At 37.5% G+C, this 20,213-nt stretch overlaps 2 protein-coding genes across 2 annotated transcripts in view; one reads left to right on the forward strand and one right to left on the reverse strand.

The window, feature by feature from the left end:
- Window positions 1-7,614, forward strand: part of syt6a (synaptotagmin VIa) — an 87,466-nt gene extending 79,852 nt beyond the window's left edge. The window contains exons 4-7 of the mRNA XM_028011564.1: window positions 526-646; window positions 1,568-1,739; window positions 2,953-3,103; window positions 3,947-7,614. Of these exons, the coding sequence (XP_027867365.1) occupies window positions 526-646; window positions 1,568-1,739; window positions 2,953-3,103; window positions 3,947-4,018 (516 nt within the window). The 3' untranslated portion in view covers window positions 4,019-7,614. The remainder of the gene's footprint in view (window positions 1-525; window positions 647-1,567; window positions 1,740-2,952; window positions 3,104-3,946) is intronic.
- A 1,138-nt stretch (window positions 7,615-8,752) lies between these two features.
- On the reverse strand, window positions 8,753-18,593 carry olfml3a (olfactomedin-like 3a). The gene is made up of 3 exons (XM_028009999.1): window positions 18,263-18,593; window positions 13,125-13,434; window positions 8,753-10,504 (listed from the first exon to the last, which is right to left on the reverse strand). Exons 1-3 carry the CDS (start codon window positions 18,371-18,373, stop codon window positions 9,720-9,722), a joined length of 1,206 nt encoding a protein of 401 aa, XP_027865800.1. The 5' UTR covers window positions 18,374-18,593; the 3' UTR covers window positions 8,753-9,719.
- Window positions 18,594-20,213: the final 1,620 nt, after the last annotated feature.

A 20,213-nucleotide genomic window follows, 5' to 3' on the forward strand; every position in this document is an offset into this window, starting at 1 on the left:
TGTATTTAAATGTAAATGTTCTTTATTATGTACTGTCCTGTTAAAAAAAGATTAACTTGAATCTATACCAAATTTAAATTGCACAGAAGTACATTAAAATTGTTATTCTGAAGACAATTAATTGAGCTGGATTTTATTTAGATGTATCAGAAAATGGGGGCTATATACAATTACACACCACACTTTTAAGTGTTTTAACCCAAAAAGCAAGTTAAAGCAAAAAAAAAAAATCATTTATCTTTTACTGAGACATTTATGTGTCCCAGTTAAATATTCAAAGTTCATGTTTGTAATGTGATTAAAGGTGACAAAGGATAGGGATATGCAGAGTTTTTTAGGGTAATGTAAATCCTGAAAGTAAAATTTATTATATGAAGAATTAAAATTTTGGTGAAAGCTGCTGTAAAATCCAGTATATAAAAGAATTCTTCAAATATGTTGTATGTCAAATCCACGCAATGTGAAGAAAACTTGAGGGCTGAAAGTAAAACAGTTTTTTTCCCCTTTCTATTTGTGTTCTGACAGGAAAGCGTTGACCTTGGGGAGATCATGTTCTCACTCTGCTACCTGCCCACCGCTGGCAGACTCACACTAACCGTCATCAAGTGCAGGAACCTCAAGGCTATGGACATCACCGGGTACTCTGGTGAGTCGTGTTCTCTTTGTATGATTCACTTACAGTGACAGCGAGTCAAAAAGAATGGTCCTCCTCTGGATACCCATTTGTAGACATGTCAGGGAGAATGAAGAAGCCGTGGAAGATGGTCTGCATGGGTGAATTCTGATTATTTCAGCAGTTGTTAATACCCTACACCTGCATGATTGAAAATTTGTCAGCAAATAGTTGCAGACAATCTGTTATTTTAATAGAGTGCCATCCTACTTCTCTATTAAACCTTCTCCTTCGATTGGGATATCACTTGTAAAATGTGACATTTATTATGCTTTAAATGCCAGAGTTCAGGTGTTATTCAGGATGAATGTGGTACTTTTTCTCTCACACATTTAATGACATTTCACAGCTTTTGATGTGACTCGCAATTTTAATTCCCTGACTTGTCAGAGCTTTTGCTGTCTGCCATTATTTCAGTCTGTGCATTGTAAACCCAAATCTATTGTATTGTGCCTTCCAGCATATCCAACTGTTTATGGATCCAGAGCAGCTTACAAATGACTAAAACTTGGCTTGACGGATGGCGTGAAATGATTTATCACTGAAATGAAGAGGGAAATCAGCATTCAGGAAGCTTTCTCAGTGATGCTATTTGGAAGTTATCTTTGGCTCTCGCATCCATTTTGTTTACGCATGGTGATGAGTCACTTTTAGGCACGTTACTGATGCCAGGTCCTCCAGCCCTGCCTTCCTGTTTGAGTAGAAACACTTGCGCACTAGTTTATGAAATCCGTAAGGGATGCTTCTTTGTTGACAGCAAACATTGAAGCTTTATCTACTTAAACAATGCTCTCAGATTGGTACTGCTCTACTGGAGGGAAAATGAGTTCAATAAGTGGGAGGATGTACAAACATGATGAGTTTCATTCTCTTCTCTTTTCTTCTTATTATTAGATCCATATGTCAAAGTATCGCTCATTTGTGACGGCAGACGTTTGAAAAAGAAGAAGACGAGCATTAAAAAGAACACCCTGAACCCCACATACAACGAGGCCATCATCTTCGACATCCCTCCAGACAGCATGGACCACGTCAGCCTGCACATCTCTGTGATGGATTATGATTTGTACGTTTGTGTAAAGCTCAAGTCATTAGTCTTATTTTCAATTGGGGATTTAGAATTAATTAAGAGATTTAATAGTTTCCTCTTGCAGAAAAATTTTATATTGGACAAATATAACCTGAATAAATACAAAACACGGTTCTAAATTCTGATTTCATTTTCACAAAAGCTATCCAGTTTGCGACCAGTCTGGCCCTATGTAAAAATGCACTTTCCACTCTTTAAAATCAGCCTAGTCAAAGTCTGGACTTAAATCCGAGTGAGCTCTCCTTCTCATGTTCGTAGACCCTCGATCTTTCAATGAAATCAATTCTGTGAGGGAGAATAAACCAAAACTCCTTCACATGGATGCAAAAAACAAATTCCCAGTTACCACAGATGGTTGATGACAGTTAATGCTGCAACCAGTGATAAATCATTTGCAAAATTATTATCACTGACATAAAATGTGCATGCTAATCTGAAACATTTAGCCTGGAGATAAAAATAAAAACAAAAAATCTTTAAGAGGCAATTTTTTCTCACTGCACTACTTGTCATGCAGAAAGAAACATCACATGGAGTAAATATATCATAATAGACTAGACAAATTGGGCTAGACACACTATGTAGATGTAATTATAAGAATCTGCTGGGTAGGTAATCACAATTTGCTGCAGCAAACCCTGAAATGATATTCTTTAGATAAAGATAAACGCAAAAACAGTGCAATACGGTGCTTTGTGTTTATAGAATGTGACTCTGTCCAAGCAATGTGAAAGGTACGGCTGCAGTGCAGACAGCTGACAGAATGAGAACATGCATGTTAAAGGTCAAATTGTGGGTATTTTTCTTGTCCTGTTCCTTTTGTTGATAAAAGGAGAGGATACCTGCAGAATTAGATTCCTAGCCCTTCACGTTTTATTTACAGCCTGCAATCCTAACGGGACCTAATCAGGTTGTCTTAATAATATAAGGAGTTTTTGATTAAAAGAAAGTCTAAATGTATCCACAGTTTACTAAATTGTTAACAAACATCAGCTGTAATGCCTTCAGATCAAGTCAGTGTAAATGCCACAGAGACAACCAGCTGCATCAGTTAAAAGGGGATGGGCAATCAGAATTGTGTCTCCTTTGATTACAAAATGGTCCTCATGCAATTATGAAAAATGGCATGTATGAGATGTTGCAGTTAAATCAGATTTATTCATAGTATTACATGCTTGTGCCTCCGCAGGGTGGGTCATAATGAGATCATTGGTGTGATGAGGGTTGGAAGCCATGCTGAGGGACTTGGCAGGGACCACTGGAATGAAATGCTGGCTTATCCACGGAAGCCTATTGCACACTGGCATCCCCTCCTGGAGTCCAAGAAATCTGAGAAGGAGGTGAGTAAGATTTCCACTTGTCAGATCAAGCGCCCATTGATGGACAAATCTCCACCATCTGGTACATCTCAAGCCAAAAGCTGGGTTGAGTATTTGTACATGCCATGTCTTTTGCATCAGTTATCTTCTTAATAAATCAAAAATATAAGTTGTTATATAGTAAAGCTATCCGTAACACCAAATTTATGCTGCACCCAACTTTGCTCCGCAATTTGCAAGTGAACTGCAGCCACTCCAGAGCAGCCCAATTTATACTACTTGTGTCTCTTCTCCATTCTGCTTCAAACTGCAAGCATGCTTCACGAAGCATGCGTGGGAAATGAGAGCTTGCGCAATAAAGCAAGTAGTAAAAATGATGAGTGGTGTCATAAAATACTCTAGTTCTTAACTTCCAATTTTAATGTATTTTCCCTCCTTGGTGAATTATTTTGAAAATACGAATGCTGTGCTCATGCATTTTCCTGTTGGGAGTAGTGTGATCTTTGAAGTGTCGGGTCAAAACAGAATCAGTTCTGCAGAAGTGCGACGCCATGTGGACTCAGTGTAAATTCTCTCATTGACTATAATGGGTGCGTATTTACCATAGCAGAATGGGGTCTCATGTAATGTAAATTAAGGGTAAGAGTAGTTTTTTTCAAAAAGCTGCTCAAGCAAATGTAACAGAGAAAAGGTAACTATTTGCTTTAAATAATGAAGACAAAATTCTTTGTTTTTAGATAACAAATATAGTTTTATTTTATTTTTTCACAGCACATTTTGTCCTTGAAGCACCTCTCTGTTTGCTCTGTAACAGAAGTGCGTGTGCCGAATGAATAACTGTCTTGTGTTTTGTGTGTCCCACAGTGGAAGGCGAGAACTGCCAGCTTTGACAGCCAGGGCTCTTGCCCCTCACCGAGGCCCCCTGCTAGTCCCTGAGATGAGCTACCTGTGACCCAACGGCCCAGAAGGGGTTTCCTCCCTCCTCTTGATCCACTTCCTCTCTGTGTGGTTGAGGAGAAACACAATCCCACTGTCTCTCCCTTCTTCCTCTCTCTCTGTCTCTCACTCCCAAATCCTTCACTTCCTCAAATCTAGTCCCAGAGCACTCCCAAGTACTGAACTAGGACTTTCCGTCTGTCAGCTAAGAGAATCTCAGACGTTTCTCAACATGGCTGGTGTGATAGCCTGAAGCTAGCATTGTTTTCTAGGAGACTTGCTGGAAATCCTGTCTGCAGACATTGATTGTTGATTTGTCCAAGCTTAGGTAAATCGAGCTTGTTGGCATCACAAAGGACCTGGAAAAACAGAGGTTTTAACTATGAGCCATGGAGTCTCTTTGATGGAAAAGGCCCTGTTGGATATCACTCCATGAAAGCAGCAGATGTTTCACAAAGGGAAGCTGAGCACATGCATTGCCAAGCAAGGGAAAAAAGAGATGATTTTTAAAAACAAGCTGTTTTAGAAGTCTATGGCTCACTCACATTTATTTTTGCAGTCCTGAATTGACATATAGTACTCCTTTTTTAAATTATTTATATATATATAATTAGCTTTAAAATGTATTTAGTTTAAAATACTATCTATTTCATTATAGCTTAAGATGTTTGTTTTATTTATGAGAGGAAGGGTCAGGCTGAAATCTCAAGTATCTCTTTGGTGTATCTTTCAAAATCTGAAAAGAAAAACAAAACAAGGCAACAGGAATTCAGATTTGAGCAACCTGGTTTCCACTGCAGTTCAAAAGTTCAGGGAACTTACAAACTTCACAATGTCACGAAGGCACAGGAGTCTGACACTGTTAAAAATAACAAATATTAAAACGCTTTGTGTAAAAACAAGTGAAGCTGTTAATGAAGAGAGGTGCAAAGATCTCCGTCAACAGGGACTTTTCAAGCACACTTTTAACGCTGGAATCTTTTTATCACCTTGGTGTTCAGTTTCTTCCAAAATAAAACAGAAATGCTTGATTTTCTTCCAAAATACGCTACAAAAAAGCACTTTTGTCTCCTTGTTAGGTTTATTTTTGTTACTTATTTTGGTGAATGTAAATATATTTATGTACAGGTGCTCTGCTGTTTGTTTTCCTTTCCTAAATTAAAGAATATAAAATGAGAACATAAGTAGAATTTTAAAAAAGGATATTTTGAATTTTTGTGGTATTTTTTGTGGTTTGTGATCATGGTTAAAAAAACAAAAGAAAAAAATAAAGTGATAATATTCCCCCTTTTTTCTTTTTCAAATGCCACATTTTTCTGTTTATTTTTTCACTAAATAATCAGTTAGGTCCATGTAGGGGAATTAGCAGTAAATTATCATCCCCACAAAGGTAAATCGAAAAGGTTGTAGTATGTTTTACAGAACAAAATGCAGTTATACCAAACCAAATAGAGTGGAACTTTTCCACACAGCCAAAAGAAAACCGTTTTTATGCTAGTTAGCAACATTAGCTAATGAGATTAGCAACATTAGCTCTTGTCATTTGGTATTTTGATAAGAGCTCTAGATCGTGTTGAAATTGAGAACTTTTTTTAACTATAATGGGCAAGCAAGTATGTTTTTGTTTAACCATTTCACATTGGTGTTTCTGTCTTCCTTGTTCAGCATTAAACCTTTCTGTAAAAGTTTCTATTTCTGCTAGTGTTTATTTGCTTACGGTAGCCTGCAAAATCTGTTATCTGATGTAGGTCTCTCCCCAATTTGAGTCACATTTAAGGTTTCACTATCAAATAGAAGTTGCACATATCGCAGTTGCCTGATTAGCAATCAGGCAAATTAGAAATAATCCTAAATGTTCACAACATGAAAACAACATGGCTGACCTTTCCAGCACAAACAATTACTGTTCAGGGTATTTAAAATGTACATTTCTTACTTTTGGGTTTTTAATAAAAGTAACTATACACATTTTTGCTTATTTTTATTATTAATACATTTCTAATTTAATTGACAGTTTGGTTTGTTCTGTTTTTCCATTCGGAAGACATATGGCATTTGCTTTAAATACTTATTATATAAAATTTTATGTATTGAAAGTATTGTTTTTAAATTTTATTTATTTTTACATAAAATACAGGTATGAAAACATCATATCCCAAAATAACTACTACAACTTTTAGATTTGCAACTTTTAGAGATGAACAGCAAAATATATTGTTTATTCACATCTGTACAAAAAAGTTTAATGTTTTCAAAATCTATTTAGAATAGAAAGAGCAGCATAAAGTGTGGTTGTAGCTCACCTTCTTCATGTTAGTGACTCACGTCGGGCAACGACTCATATCGGATAATGACAGTCTTCACTTTCATTTTTAGATTCTGCAAACAACCATCTGCTGCAGCGTCTGCTAACTGTGTAATCTGATTTATTGTTATTGCTACGGAGTCTTTTGTTAGCAAGCAGACATAAAAGGCAGTCAATTCTAAAAACTTTACAGCTGTAAGATAAAAGCACATTTATCTTGTATTTGTATCAGTTTATGATTGTTTTATGTTGTAATACAGAAATTATTATATTGTAAATGATCATGACATTGTGAGATTTTCTATTCTGTGTTCTCCGACATTGTTTTAAAAAAGATCATAATCATGTTTGTTTTTACCAAAACATGTTATTCAGGTCCATTTTCCTGTAGCGTCCCGTTTCAGTTTGTGTTTCAGTTTGAGCCTCCAGATGCAGTAATTGATGTCAAGCTCCTTATTAAGACATCTAGAACACAATATGAGAAGCTGCAATCTGGAGATGATACCTGGCAGGACAGCTTCTTAACAACAATCACAGATTACAGTTTGTACAGACGCATTTTACTTTGTGCCACAGAGTATGTCATGGGAAAATCGGAGGCAGACATGAAGACACAAGCAGATGGATTCAGCAGACCCGGAAAGGTCTGTTTTAGACATTTCCGTAGCGGATAAATTTACCCGCAGCAAGTCGTTTGGCACCTTGGTGTTAAACTGAAAGCCTAAGATGACAGAGCGGGGGAAGCTGTTGGGCGGACAGGTCAGCATCAACATAACTGTGGCATTTCTCTAATTGGCACTTGTTAGAGCAAGAATGAGTCAGTGCATTGTTCATGCTTGACGTATTCTACCATAGCATCAACACGCTGCTCTAATTCAGTTATTTGAATGTTGAAGTTCTTCTTTAGACTAATGGCATTATTAGATTTCTACTATCTAAACAAGTGAGTGAATTATTGTGTTGTTTCTGCTCCTTTTTTAAAAAAAAAACAATGTATTTTATGATGGTCATATTTCTCTGATAACGTGGTGTGTTTTCATCGTCGGTGGAACCTGTTAGGTCAATTGCCTCAGTTTATGGACTGTTTTAAGACCTTCTAGCTTTGCCTAATATTGTACTGTTTGTTGATATGATCTTGTAATCCTTTCCAAATGTTAAAATAGCTCTGAGGTTTAAATTTTTTATTAAGCATTTTGTATTTGTAATAATAGAGATGTTGGTTAAGACAAATGGGTTCTAGATAAACTCAGTGATCCAGTGTGTAATAAAGTCAAACTGAAATACAAAACTGTATTTTCTCCACCAGTTTTCATTTCTCAAAAAAAAGCAAGCATCAGAAAAATGGCTTGTTGTGCTTTTCCCCTTGGAGCGTGACATGATTTATTTTTCTTTGATTAAAAGACTAAAGAAAGGGGCCTCTGTGAAGCAGGTTTCTGAGAGAAAAATACAGACAACACCCGCACTGCGTTAACGAACTGGCTGAACGTGGTCAACATGAATTGGGGTTGGGCTTTATTTTTTCTGTGCATACCAAATGTAAGAAAACATGAACAATGCTTCAAAAGCTAGTTAGTTTGTTCCAGTTGCACATTGGAATAATTTAACCACGCTGATATTTACATAAACAGAATTCTTCTGATACTGTTATTGCCCCCATACATCATTTCACAATTGTGTATCTTTCAGCATTTTCTTACTATGCATATAATATTGTAGTGTAGTTTGATCTCAGGCTAAGGCGGTGGTTCCCAAAGATTTTCTTCTGGGCCCCTCTATGGATTACAATAAAATCCCCCCCCCAAAAAAAAAGAAATCAACTGGGCACACACATCGTTCAACCAGACATAGACCTATACACATATTTTGTTTTCAAACTCCATTGAAGTTTATTTCACACTTCCAGTTGCAACAAAACACACTACAAACCATCTATACAGTGAAACACTTTTGTGTAACTGTTTTTGTTTTTTATCATTCATCCATACCGCCCCCCCCCCCCCACCCACCCTGCAATGGCATTACGCCCCCCCTAGGGGGCGTGCCCCACACTTTGGGAACCTTTGGGCTAAGGGTTTCTTTGGCATTTGTAAAGAAAAATCAATGTTTTAAGTTTGAGACTCCACCTGTATTGCATATTATGCACAGGTGCTGCTTACATATAATCTTACAGCTACTCTTCTTGTACCAATGAAGAATCCCTTCCTTTAGAAGCAGAATGCTAAACTGACCAGTCTTACTTAGAAGTCCATAAAAGATATTAGCTCCTTTTCAAATTTACATTCATTTATCCTTTTTTTCCTACATTTTGTGTTTCAGATCTTCAAAACAAATGTTAAAATATGGAAAAGCATGAAAAAAACTGTTCCCTCTTGGAAATGAGACCACATATGAACTCTAACTGAAGAATCACAAACGTGTCCAAAAACTCATTTATGCAACTTCACACACATTTTTATTTGGCAGAAGGAGCAGAAAGTGGAAGTGAGCTTTATTAACTTATTTGCATTTCACAGTAAATATCAGCCCACTGTAACAACATATATTTCTGTTTTCTTTTACATTACTGTACATATCCTTTATACATCAAAGCAGACACTTAGATCAACTTCTTCCAAGTGTTCTCTATGTTAACATTAAACAGAGGAGTAGTCACTGAGGATAGCCAAGAAAAGTGATCTCATGTTTGGAAATGTTTTGGCCATCAGTTTGTGCACTGAGGCTCACAAGCACTTAGGTTTTGAAGGTGGACAGAGACTCAGAGCGCACTAGTGAGTTCACATTTAGAGGGGTAAAATTACTTAATTGAATTAATTTAGTCTGGATCTTTTTTCAATTTATCATGGCTGACTAAGACAATTCCTTAAAGAAGACCCGGTGGAAATTCCTCCACAGTGATATAAAAGAACCATTGTCAAATATTTAATGACACCAAGGATGTTTGGCCAGCTAGTTTTATGCACAGTACAATGGCTGCTGGAAAAGACAAGTGTTTTGTTTCAGAAACAACTTGCTGCATTCTTGTTGGTTGTACAGGAGGCTCCACTTCTGCTTTTCAAAGACGTACGGTTGTATAATTGAACATCTGAGTTGGAGCAGCCGTAGCTCATTCTGAAAAGAGCTTGAAATAGGCAGAAGTGAGCAGACTAAAATCTAATATATCTAAGAGTGATTTTGTGCAAAAAAATGTAATGAACATGTTTTGTTTAGCCCATGCACCTGTCTTAACCTATTCAAGGAAGTGTAATATGTCACCTCTACAGCTTCCATTGCACAGCAACCATATTTAGAAAATATGAACATGCATTATTCTTCTCAAAGTGAATCTATGTGAATGGATAGAAGAAATTCACTGCTACTGCCCTTCAGTTTTTCAAACATGAACCTATTTCTCTTCTGTCAAGCTAAGAGTTTCGTCTTTATAGTGAGTCTGTAAATGATTTGGTAGCCGTCATCCCAGCCATAAAGCTGATTCTCCTCAGGGTTGTACTTCAGACTGGCATGAGCTCCGTACCTCCTGGGGAAGTAAAGCAGAGGAGCCTCTTCAGTTAGCATCATGTCATTCACGTCAAACACACACTGAACTCGAGATCGGCTGGCCATGCGGGTGTTGTAAACGACATAGACTGTCCCGCACACTACAAAAGCCGCCTCTGCATTCCCCCGTGGGCACCGGGTGTCCCAGATTTGTTCTATGTCAAGCGTGGAAGTGTCCATCTTAGCGAGGCTAATGTTTGGTTCACTGTCGGTCGGGGTGAAAAGGAGCCACAAGCCCTCATCGTCGACTGCAAGGTCTGCAACAGTCTCAGGATTAAGTGTGTAAAGAATAGTATTCCTCTCCATAGGGAACATAGCAATTTCTGTCACTGAACCACTAACCAGGTCAAATTTAACCACCTGCACATCTGTATCAGTTTCCTGATTTATGTAATACAAATAGCCGTTATAAACAGCACTTCCAGGACCAGTCCACTTAGAGGGAAGGTGGATCATCCTGCTCCCAGCCACTCCCAGGGATCTGGAAAAGTCAAGGACGGATTGGAACTCATAGACCGTGTCTCCTGATGTGCCATTGAAAACATAAAGCTTGGAGGATTTGGGATCTCTGGTCCACATTCCCTTGGGGCTTCCTATTCTCTTTAGGATCTTCACAGATCTGATGCCAGAGATGATTTCCATACAGTCTGAAGGCGAAAAACAAACAAACAAACAAACAAGTAACCACAAAGAAGAGGATTAGGAATTTGCTTTAACAGGAACATACAAAAAAAGCGAGCATGTGTTTACAACCATTCTCCTTCTGCTTCATATTCATCTTGCTTACACCGCTTGTAATGAGATTATGGAATGAAAGGAGCCGCTGGCTGCACAGCTGCGATGTTGCAAAGGTTGGGCACGTGAACCGGCAGATAGATTTTACCATCCCAACTGGTTTTTACTGATACAGTGGTATCATAAAACAGGTATAGAAGTCTACTTCATGTGGCATTAAAAAGCTGAAGTTGCTGTGAAAGGAGAGGTTGCTGCATAATTTGAAAACAGGAGAAAAAGGAAAAAGTCACCAATGCAGATATTTCGCAAATTTAGAAATGTAAAAGAATGGTAACTAATCAGGCATTTTTGGAAACTTTGTTTACAACAAAAAGCATTATATTGTAAAATGATTAAGAAATTATTCAGTTATATTTATTTTAAAAAAGACTATTCTGAGCAGAAATAATTGTGACACCTGTGATAAATGCAATCACGTTAACCAGTTACTCTAGTCTTATGATACTTCAACAAAAATGGATTTTCATTAAGGATTTTTACACATTTTTACCAGATGTACCAGTAGGCATGGCCAACAGATTATGTTCACATTGTAATAAAGAATGAATTCAGACTCCAGCTGTCTGACTGGATGAGGAGAAGTGCTGTTTCTTAATAGGAAATGTGGGTTTCCAGCCTGCAGCCACTGATATCTTGGCTCTAGTTCTCAAATCTGGGTCAAGTACAAAGTCGGGGCAAAATTAGACACAAACTCATCATGAATGAAGCTTGAGCACAGCTCATAGACAGATGAAAGATGCTGTCTGTAAAAGAAAATATCATAACACAATTCTTTCTCTGAAGAACCACAAAAAAGGAAAGAAAATTCCCAGCAGTCGTCACCGAGCGTCACCCATCCTCTCCCTCATTTGTCCCAGAGCCACATCAGGATTAAGTTTCCAGATCTGAACTGGCTCTTCCATGGAGAAAAGATTGTTCCGGATCACTTCACAGACATTCACAATGGATCTCTATGTACAAAGCTCATTTCTGTGAGCATGACCATGGAGAGCAGCGCCGCTGACCTCAGGGTAGTTTTCTGTCCTTCTGCAGCTACTGACAGCAAATAAAAAGTAATAGAGAGGGATTTCTCATTCCTGGACCATCTTTGACTTCAGTCTTTAACAAACATGAAATGAAATGTCAGCGTTATAATTCTGAATGGAGGTTTGGTAATATTTGCGCATAATCCTTTCATTATGTCTTATTGATTTTGCTATTAACTCAGTTGGTTTATTAAAACAATCAATATTTCTTCATTTGCTTTGTGATAAAAATAAAACATAAAATCAAAAAGTAATTTACTAATTCATTTAGCACACATTAAAGTGAAAAAAATTATAGTTCTTTGAAGAAGTACAATGCTTTGAAAAAATATTCATACTGCTTAAACCTTTCAACATTTTTATTAAATTACAATCACAAAGTTTAATGTGTTTCATTGGGATTTTTCATGACAGACCAAGAACAATAAACCTACTTATATGTTCAAGGTTATTATTTTTATTCATTTATTATCCATATTGCATTTTAATAGAGTTTCAATAGTTTTGATTTGCAATTGTTGTGCTGTGCCATTTTTGGCCAAGTCTCTCCTGAAAAGGAGATTTTTAATCTCAGTAAGACATTCCTGGTTAAATGCAGGTTACAGACGTACGTATGTTAGTTAGTCAGTGAAAATCCAAACTTCAATCCAATTCAGTCTGTGACCTGAGAATTCCTATGTACTCTCCATTCCATCTTACTGAACTATTTTACAAAGAAAATGGGGCAATATATCTTTTATCTCTAGCAATGCGAAGCTGGATTTGCAGTTGAAGCTGCTGCAAAAGGTGTTTCTAGGATAAACATGCCCTCCACACTTTTCAGGATGATATTTGTTGAACCATTTATCATTTCCCTTCACTTCACAAATATGTACTGTTTTATGTTAGTCTATCATAAAGTCCCAATAGAATTGAATAAAGTGACAAAAATATGGAAAAGTTGAAGAGGAAAAAATGTTTTTGCGTTTATGTTTGTAGAAATTCAAAGCCCTCAACCTTCTTCATCATGATTTAAACAAGCTTTAATTCCTTGCACAACCTGAATGAAAACCTTATTGTAGCAGCTGTGAAGCGGCACATTTTTGGATTTGAGGATTATGATGATGAATACCTTCCTCAAACAGGAGAGTATTTGTGCAGAAATGAATGACTTGCATATCATCACACTTTGGCTGGGAAACATGACTCCACACAGACTCAGAAGCAATTGTTATGGTACTGTGTTTGTCTCCCTGTTTTCCAGAGGCATAACTTTTCCAAGACAGCAACCTTGTAAAATGTTTGATGTGATGCCTGTGGGATGTGTAATGTGGGTAATACAGAGAACAACTCCTATAAAAATCATGGGTTTTGACTCTTCTAGGCTTCTTGCCGTGAATAAATTTGAAAGATTGAATATCTCTAGAGGTTGTTTGGCTGAAGTATGAGCATACTTCTTCAAACTCACCAGAGACTCTGGACTGCAGCTCCTCCCAATCTTCCTCCTCCTCCACCTCATCTCTCTCCTGCAGACCCCAGGCCTCCTGCTCCAACACTTTTTCAGCCTTGGTTGCACAAGCCCGTGGAGAATTCTGGGTCTCCACGTAGTCCATTTCCCTCTCCACAAGGTCCATTCGAGCAGAAGCTCCTTTCAGGTCTTTGAACATCATGCTGTGGTCATTTTTTATCCCCGTCATGGCCTCTGATGTTAGCTTTTTAAAATCCAGCATCTCTGTGCGATATTGATGGGCTTGTTCATGCCACAGCTGCATGCGGTCCTGAGTAAGGAGGAGAGCAATGTAAATGTTAGATTGCACAGCAGGGGAAGGTTTCTCTTTTGTGCTCAGGTATGCCAATCTGACTGTCTATACTAGACACTGCAAAAACATAAAATCAAACCAAGTATTTTTAGTCTAGTTTCTAGTACAGACATCTTAGTATCCTTGAAATAAGACAAAACTAATCCACAAGTAACTTTTCAGCAAGACATAGGATAATTTTTAAAGTCAAGAATTCCTTAATACTGATGAAAAAGTTCTAGTTTTTCTAGATTTATAACATGGGAAAAGTGTCTTATAAGTTAAGGGGCAGTATTGTGTATTTTCTAGGCACATAGCACCATTTTACAGCACTATCTAGTGAGTGCTGTCTTCAGTTGTTATAAAAATGCTATTTGTATATAATATGACTTAAAAGAAATTTGACTTTGTAAATTAACTCCTCGAAATTGGGCCTCTGTCTCTTTAAAACCTACTGCTCTTTCTGAAACTCCACCTTCAGGAAGTCTTCACAACATCGCTCTTCTTTTAACCATTTAACAACATTTTGCCAACTTTGCACTGAGAAGTAGCCTGGATAATTAGCTCAGCAAATCTGCAGTTCCAGTAGGTGTTTGCTAATTGTTGCTGGCTAGTCTGAAGGAGCTGAGTTGGTGAATTGCAGGGGAGGGAGACAACACAAAGTTGATTTTACATAATACTGTCCCTTTAAATAATCTGCCAGCAGAACTAATACTTTTTCATTAATATTAAGGAGTTATATTATTGAAATGTTACTTGTAAGTTACTTTTGTCTTATTTCAAGTACTAAGGTATTACAACAAAAACACTTGATAGGTTTTCTGTTTTTTGTAGTGAGGAGTCTGCAACCTTTTATAATGGCTCTAATAACTGGCTAAAAATGATATATGTTTTAAAGTTATATATAATTTTTTTAATTAAAAAGTGTGTTGATATTTCCCCAAATGTTAACACACTACAGAAGGAAGTGTCCATGCTCATTTTACAAAAACAATTATGTCTTTCTTTATTTTAAATGCTGACAATAAAAAATAAAATAGTTGCTCTTTAAAACTCACAGCAAATTTCCTGGGGTAGATTAGAAGTTGCCCTTTTTGATGTCATATTTTTGTGGCTGTAATGAAGCTTTATAAATAAATAAATATCTTTATTAATTTAACTCTGGATTTTAAAGATTGCAGCTCCCAGGTTTAATCCCTTGCTGCACATTGATAACAGAAAGAGGACTGTTTCTCATCAACTTTTCTCTATACCACTGTCATGGTTTGAGTTTTTCTGTGTATTAATTTTGAGTTTCCTCTGTTTCTGAGTCTCCGTGTTGTCCTGTCGCCCCTTGATTAGTTCCCAGGTGTGTCTCGTTCCCTGATTACCTCCTGTGTATTTAGTGTCACCTGTGTCTCTGTGTCTTGGTCGGGTCCTTGTCGTGTGTCAAGCCAGTCGTCTGTTGTCGTCTGTGCTGTCTAGCTGTTTGTCAGTCGTCCATTCGTTTTGCCAGTTGCTACCGGTGCTGAACCCTGGATTCTGTTCTGCCGTGCTGCCTGGTTGTTGGACTGTTTGTATTTCGGACTTGCTCATCATTAAACCATTACTTTACTTCTACCTGGGTCTAAGCGTCCTGCCTCACCATCTCCACCCACGTAACGTGACAACCACATCAAAAAAGACATTTAATCACGCACAGCCACTGTTGGTTGCATTGCATCGTATGGCACAGATTATCTTTGTAGTTTCTCCTACTTAAGGCAGTAAATATTTGGATGGACAACCTGTACTAATTTTACTATCTGATATATTTTAACATCTGTCAAAGTTTTCTAATCTTCCAGAGGGGAAGTGAATAATTACAATATATTTTATGATCCACCACTTTTTTCCAAGAACATCTGTATCACTGAAAGAGATTGAGACAAAATTACCAGTGTGATTTTAGTCCAGGGGTCTCAACCTGCAGCTTTGGCCTGCCACTGTGACTCTTACAAAGCCAAAAAGGAAATGTTTTTGATTAAGAATGCAAACGGAAATTGTCATTTTATAAGTTTTTCCATACGTTCTTCTTCAAAATGTGTTTTTAATGGCTGCAGCAGGCTTGTAAAAGCCACTGGCTTCAAACTATGCTACCTATCTGTTTTCATTTTCCATATTTGTTGAAAAGGCTCAGCTCATTCTACAAAATTGTTTGTTAATCTTATAATAGAGACTTCATTTTGTTCTAAAATCTAAAAACATTTAGTTTACTTTTAGCTTTTATAATGAAACACTTTATTGCACTTTTTGGCAGCTCTAGGTGAGATTTATTTTGTGTCTCTGTGAATGGAAACGGCTGCTGACCCCTGTTCCAGCCTGACACAGTTATGATGTTAACCTTTTGAATGGTGAAACCTCACACATCAGAGGTTTAAATGGCTGCAGCTGCTCAACTTGATCGATGTGTACTCTGTGTTGTGGATCCAGTGGAGAAATAAAGCAGAAAGAGTGTGCAAACGTGCATAAAAATGGAGCAGATTGCATTCCGTTGTGTAGTAAGTCCCCCTTCAAGTGTCTTAGGAACCTTAACATTCACCTGAAAGACTTTGGCACCAGTGCCACCTTTGTTCACTCCTCGTCTCGCTTCCTAAAATAAATCTCCCAGGGTTGGAAGTTTGTGTTTCCAATCTACCAAAACATCATCACAGTCTCAAATGCAATACAGTGATGTGGTTCCTCACACAGACACTGACACAATGAGAGTGACAAGTAATTCAGAGCAAAACGTAATAACTGCAATCTCTGTCATTTTTTTGCTTTTCCTCAGGTTTCATTTTCCACCTTAGCTCGCTGTCGGCTTGCTGTCGACTGGAAGGGAAAGCACATTTAAAGCTTGCTGATGAACTGCGGTTTTATATAAAAGTAGAAGACAGCAGATAGTGGCTGAAAGTATTTTAAAAGGTAATTGCCCGGAGTTTAACCGTTGTACATACATAATGTATTTTTGCATCACAACCATATGTGCCAGTGTTGCTTTGAAGAGTAATTTAAAAGATAAGCAGAATATATAAACCTTTATAAATGCGTTTGCAGAAGTGGTTTTGGACATTTGAACCATAAACTTTAATGTATTTCATTGTGAATTTATGAAATAGACTAAGCCAAAGCAGCGCATTGTGTTGAAATGAGAGCAAAATCATTCTTTTTTTTAAAGTGTGCATTGACATGGGTTCTACTTTTCTCTGTAGCCCTATTTGGGAAGATGTTTAAAGCAGGTTTAGTTTTAAAGAAACAAATACAAAGCTTTGGACATCTCACAGATTACTGTTCAACCAAACAGAAAGAACGGACATACATTAGCTTTATACATCAACATAAAGATACGAACCACATAACTAAACCTAATGGTGGCAACATCATGTTATTGGAATACTGTTATTCAGATGGGACAGAAAAGCAGGTCAGTTGATGAGAAGATTAGACAAAGATGCTGCAAAAGTCTTGAGAGCAAGTCAGAGGTTTGCCTACCAACATGAAAACTACCAAAAACCTGCAGCAGAATGTACAATGAAATGGCTTAAAACAAAGTGTGTTCCTGAGTTAGAATAGCACAAAGTCTTGACTGACGTTCACTGAGGCTTTCCATTCAATCTGAGTGAGCTTCAGCTGTTTTGCAAAGAAGAATGGAAAAAAAAATCTCAGTTTCTAAATGCACAAAGCTGGTAGAGACGTATCCAGAAAAATGTAAAACAGCTGCACACATGGTTTAGCCGGTGGTAGCGTGATAGTCTTGCAGCAAGAAGGTCCTGGGTTTGAATCCTAGCCAAAGGCTTTTCTGCATAGAATTTGCATGTGCATGGATGAGATCCATCTAGGTACTCCAGATGGATGGATGGACCTGCAACTGAAATTGCAGTGTAAAGTGTAAACCTGAATTCCAAATTCACACCATCTTACAGTTTTTTGCTACTTTTTCTTGGTAGCAAAAATTCAAATGAAATATATTGAAAATTGCACTGTGACAAAATGGGGAAAAATCCAAATGGTGTGAATACTTTTGCATTGTATATGCCCCACTAAAATCTAATGCATTAATGTTGCTTTTTAAATGTGAGGTTTTTGTGAGTTGTTTAAATTCAGACAATGAACCGCTCTCTGCTCAGTACAACCGGACTTGGATATTCATACTTCAGATTTTGGCTAGCCTCACAAACCCCACAACACTTGACTGATGTTCCCAGAGGCTTTCTCAAAATACAACAGCCGATGGGTTGTAAGAGTGGCTGACATATAATCCTCTTGTGTTTCATATCACACTCTGCGCACGCCAAGTCTTCGTTCACACAAACTGAGCCTTCTCTTTTTTCTGACATACTGCTGCATGTAACCTCACTTTTAAACTCTTTGAAATTGGATCCTCACCCCAAGGCTGCTCATCGTTGCAGAGCTTCATTCTACCTTGGCAGAGCAGACTCTATTAGACTGCTGGCATGTTTGATGCAACACCAGCAAAGGTCGAGATTGTACTCATTAATATTGTGTCATTGTCTTAGACATGGAAGATGTTGTAATACTGCCGGACAGAAGCTGCTTGTTGCATGAGAAGGAGAGCTATGCATGCATGAACTATTATTTCTCCCAAAGCCTCCAGGGAAGTTGATGAGCCTGCCAGAGATTGCATTAATTAGTTTGCATGAGTTAGGACATTAAACTCGAATAAAAGGAGGAGGAGAAGGTTATCAACTGGTGTCTCTAATTTTTAATGACTGCAGAGAAATCTGTGCTGCCACTTAAAGAGAGTCATTTGTCAAAAGTCATTTTAAAAAGGGGGCTTGTTTCTTACCTCGATTGCCAACAATCTGTTCTCCAGATAATCCATCAGTGCCTGGTAGTAATTCTGGGCTCCAATTAAAGTCCAGGCACAGGAAACGAAGAGGACGAACAGCAGCTTCATTGTGAGCCGATCAGCGGGACATCTGAGTTTCTTTGTCTTCACAGATTGAAGAGGACTCCTCAGGTTTCTCTCTCTGCCGTGTTCCACTGCTAAACAGTCTATACTGGTCGCACAATGTCTAAACACAATGTGCCATAACAGAAGGACTGCGCAAAAAGTTGAGAATGATAGAGAAAGTAGGAGGCCACTCTGAGGGTTTCTGATTCTTTGACCGCTCTGACTTTGCTGGAATGTTTTCACAAACTCTCAGGGAGGAGCTTTGTGCCTCTTAGCCTGCTCTTTCCTTAGGAAAGTGGACTCACTTTGTGCATATGAGCTTGTTTCATGTGGCGCTGGTACTGTTTCAGGTGAACAAGTTGGCTTGAGCATGCAGAAAATATGTATGGCACATGCAGCTCATTCTTTCAATTGGTTTATCTTGAATGCCATATATTCCTGATTCATTTCACAGACGAGACTTTTTCCTTTTTTTTCTAAACTGACGTCATTTTTCAAGTGAAATTTTATTTGTCATATTGTGACAAATATGGCGGACAAAAACTTTGCTCCATCAAGTCACTTTATGACAATAGCACAACATAAACATTACCAGGACTTTGCAATAAGTCTCCTACAAAGACCAATGTTATTCTGATGCAAATAGTTACCTTTCCTTGTTATTGCATTGTCAAGAATGAAGATGAGATTTCAGGAAGATTGCAGAAGAAAATTTAAGGGCAAAAATCATAATTTAGACAGAAAACTGGAATATTATTAAAAATATATAACATAAAAGCATCATAATCTTTATTTCCATTGTTTTTCAAGGGAGATAAATAATTTAAAAACTTTTTATTACAAAAAGAACCTTGGAGAAATAGCTCTGTAAAAAAGAAAGAGATGAACATGATTGGGTGTTTTTTTCTTATAAACAAAAAAAGTGTTTTTTGATTTAAAAAAAAGTGTTGAAACTAATGTGTGGCTGCTTACTGGAAACAGGAAAGATGGACTGTCCATTCTTATACTCAGCATCACACAATGCTCACCATTTTGATGACTGGCAACTTTAGAAGAGTCAGTGGCCACAACATGAGGTTCATCCCATGTGTTGTTTGTGCACATAAAGTCAAATAAATAGAAGAGTAGAAATTACAACTCAAATTTTGCCTGAATCTACATTTTCTGAATTACAATTTTTGTCACAAGCGTTCATTTACAACTGTACTAATTTATAAGCAGGCTGAAGTTTTTACAGAAAGCTTTTAAATCGCTGTGTTGGGTGCTGGTTTGTTATGTTCCAAACAAAGTCGTCCTTCCCATTGGACAAATTGCCTGTGTTCTTTACTCACTTTTTTTTTTTGCTTTACCTCTCTTTTTACATTATTTATTAGCTTTCAATATAGGCTTAATAAACTACACACCTACAATCAGAAAAAGTAACTCAAATTATTATCATGACCCATGATAATGAATTACATGAATTACATATTACTGAATGTATCATAATGTCAAATGCTACCTATTTGGATGTCCTTCAGGGTTCTCCTTGGAACAACAAAGTTGTATCTCACTAATGTAAGTACTTAATGGCCAGTATGTGAAGCCCGGAGATGGAGAGGCTGCAGGGATGCAAGTTGTGCTTCTAGCTGGCTTGATGAATATTCAGCTCCACTGAGGCTACAGATGTTAGATGCTGAATTTAGCATCAACCGCATGAAACAGGAAAGCAACCCAGAATATTGCTCTCAATAAAGCTCTCAGTGATCAGGCTTTTTTTTTTTTTAACTCTATGGTAAATATGTGTAAAAGGTCTTCAAATAAATTGCATTTTAGTGCAATCACAAACTGGAAAATTGAAGTT

The sequence above is a fragment of the Xiphophorus couchianus genome, chromosome 24 (assembly GCF_001444195.1).
Source record: "Xiphophorus couchianus chromosome 24, X_couchianus-1.0, whole genome shotgun sequence".
Taxonomy (NCBI): Eukaryota; Metazoa; Chordata; class Actinopteri; order Cyprinodontiformes; family Poeciliidae; genus Xiphophorus; species Xiphophorus couchianus.

Coding starts and splice junctions, on each gene's coding strand:
- olfml3a (XM_028009999.1), bottom strand. CDS start 18,373: ATGAAGCTGCTGTTCGTCCTCTTCGTTTCCTGTGCCTGGACTTTAATT. Junction 13,435..18,262: donor ACAGATTGTTGGCAATCGAG/GTAAGAAACAAG, acceptor CTCCTTACTCAG/GACCGCATGCAGCTGTGGCA. Junction 10,505..13,124: donor GCTGCAGTCCAGAGTCTCTG/GTGAGTTTGAAG, acceptor TTTCGCCTTCAG/ACTGTATGGAAATCATCTCT.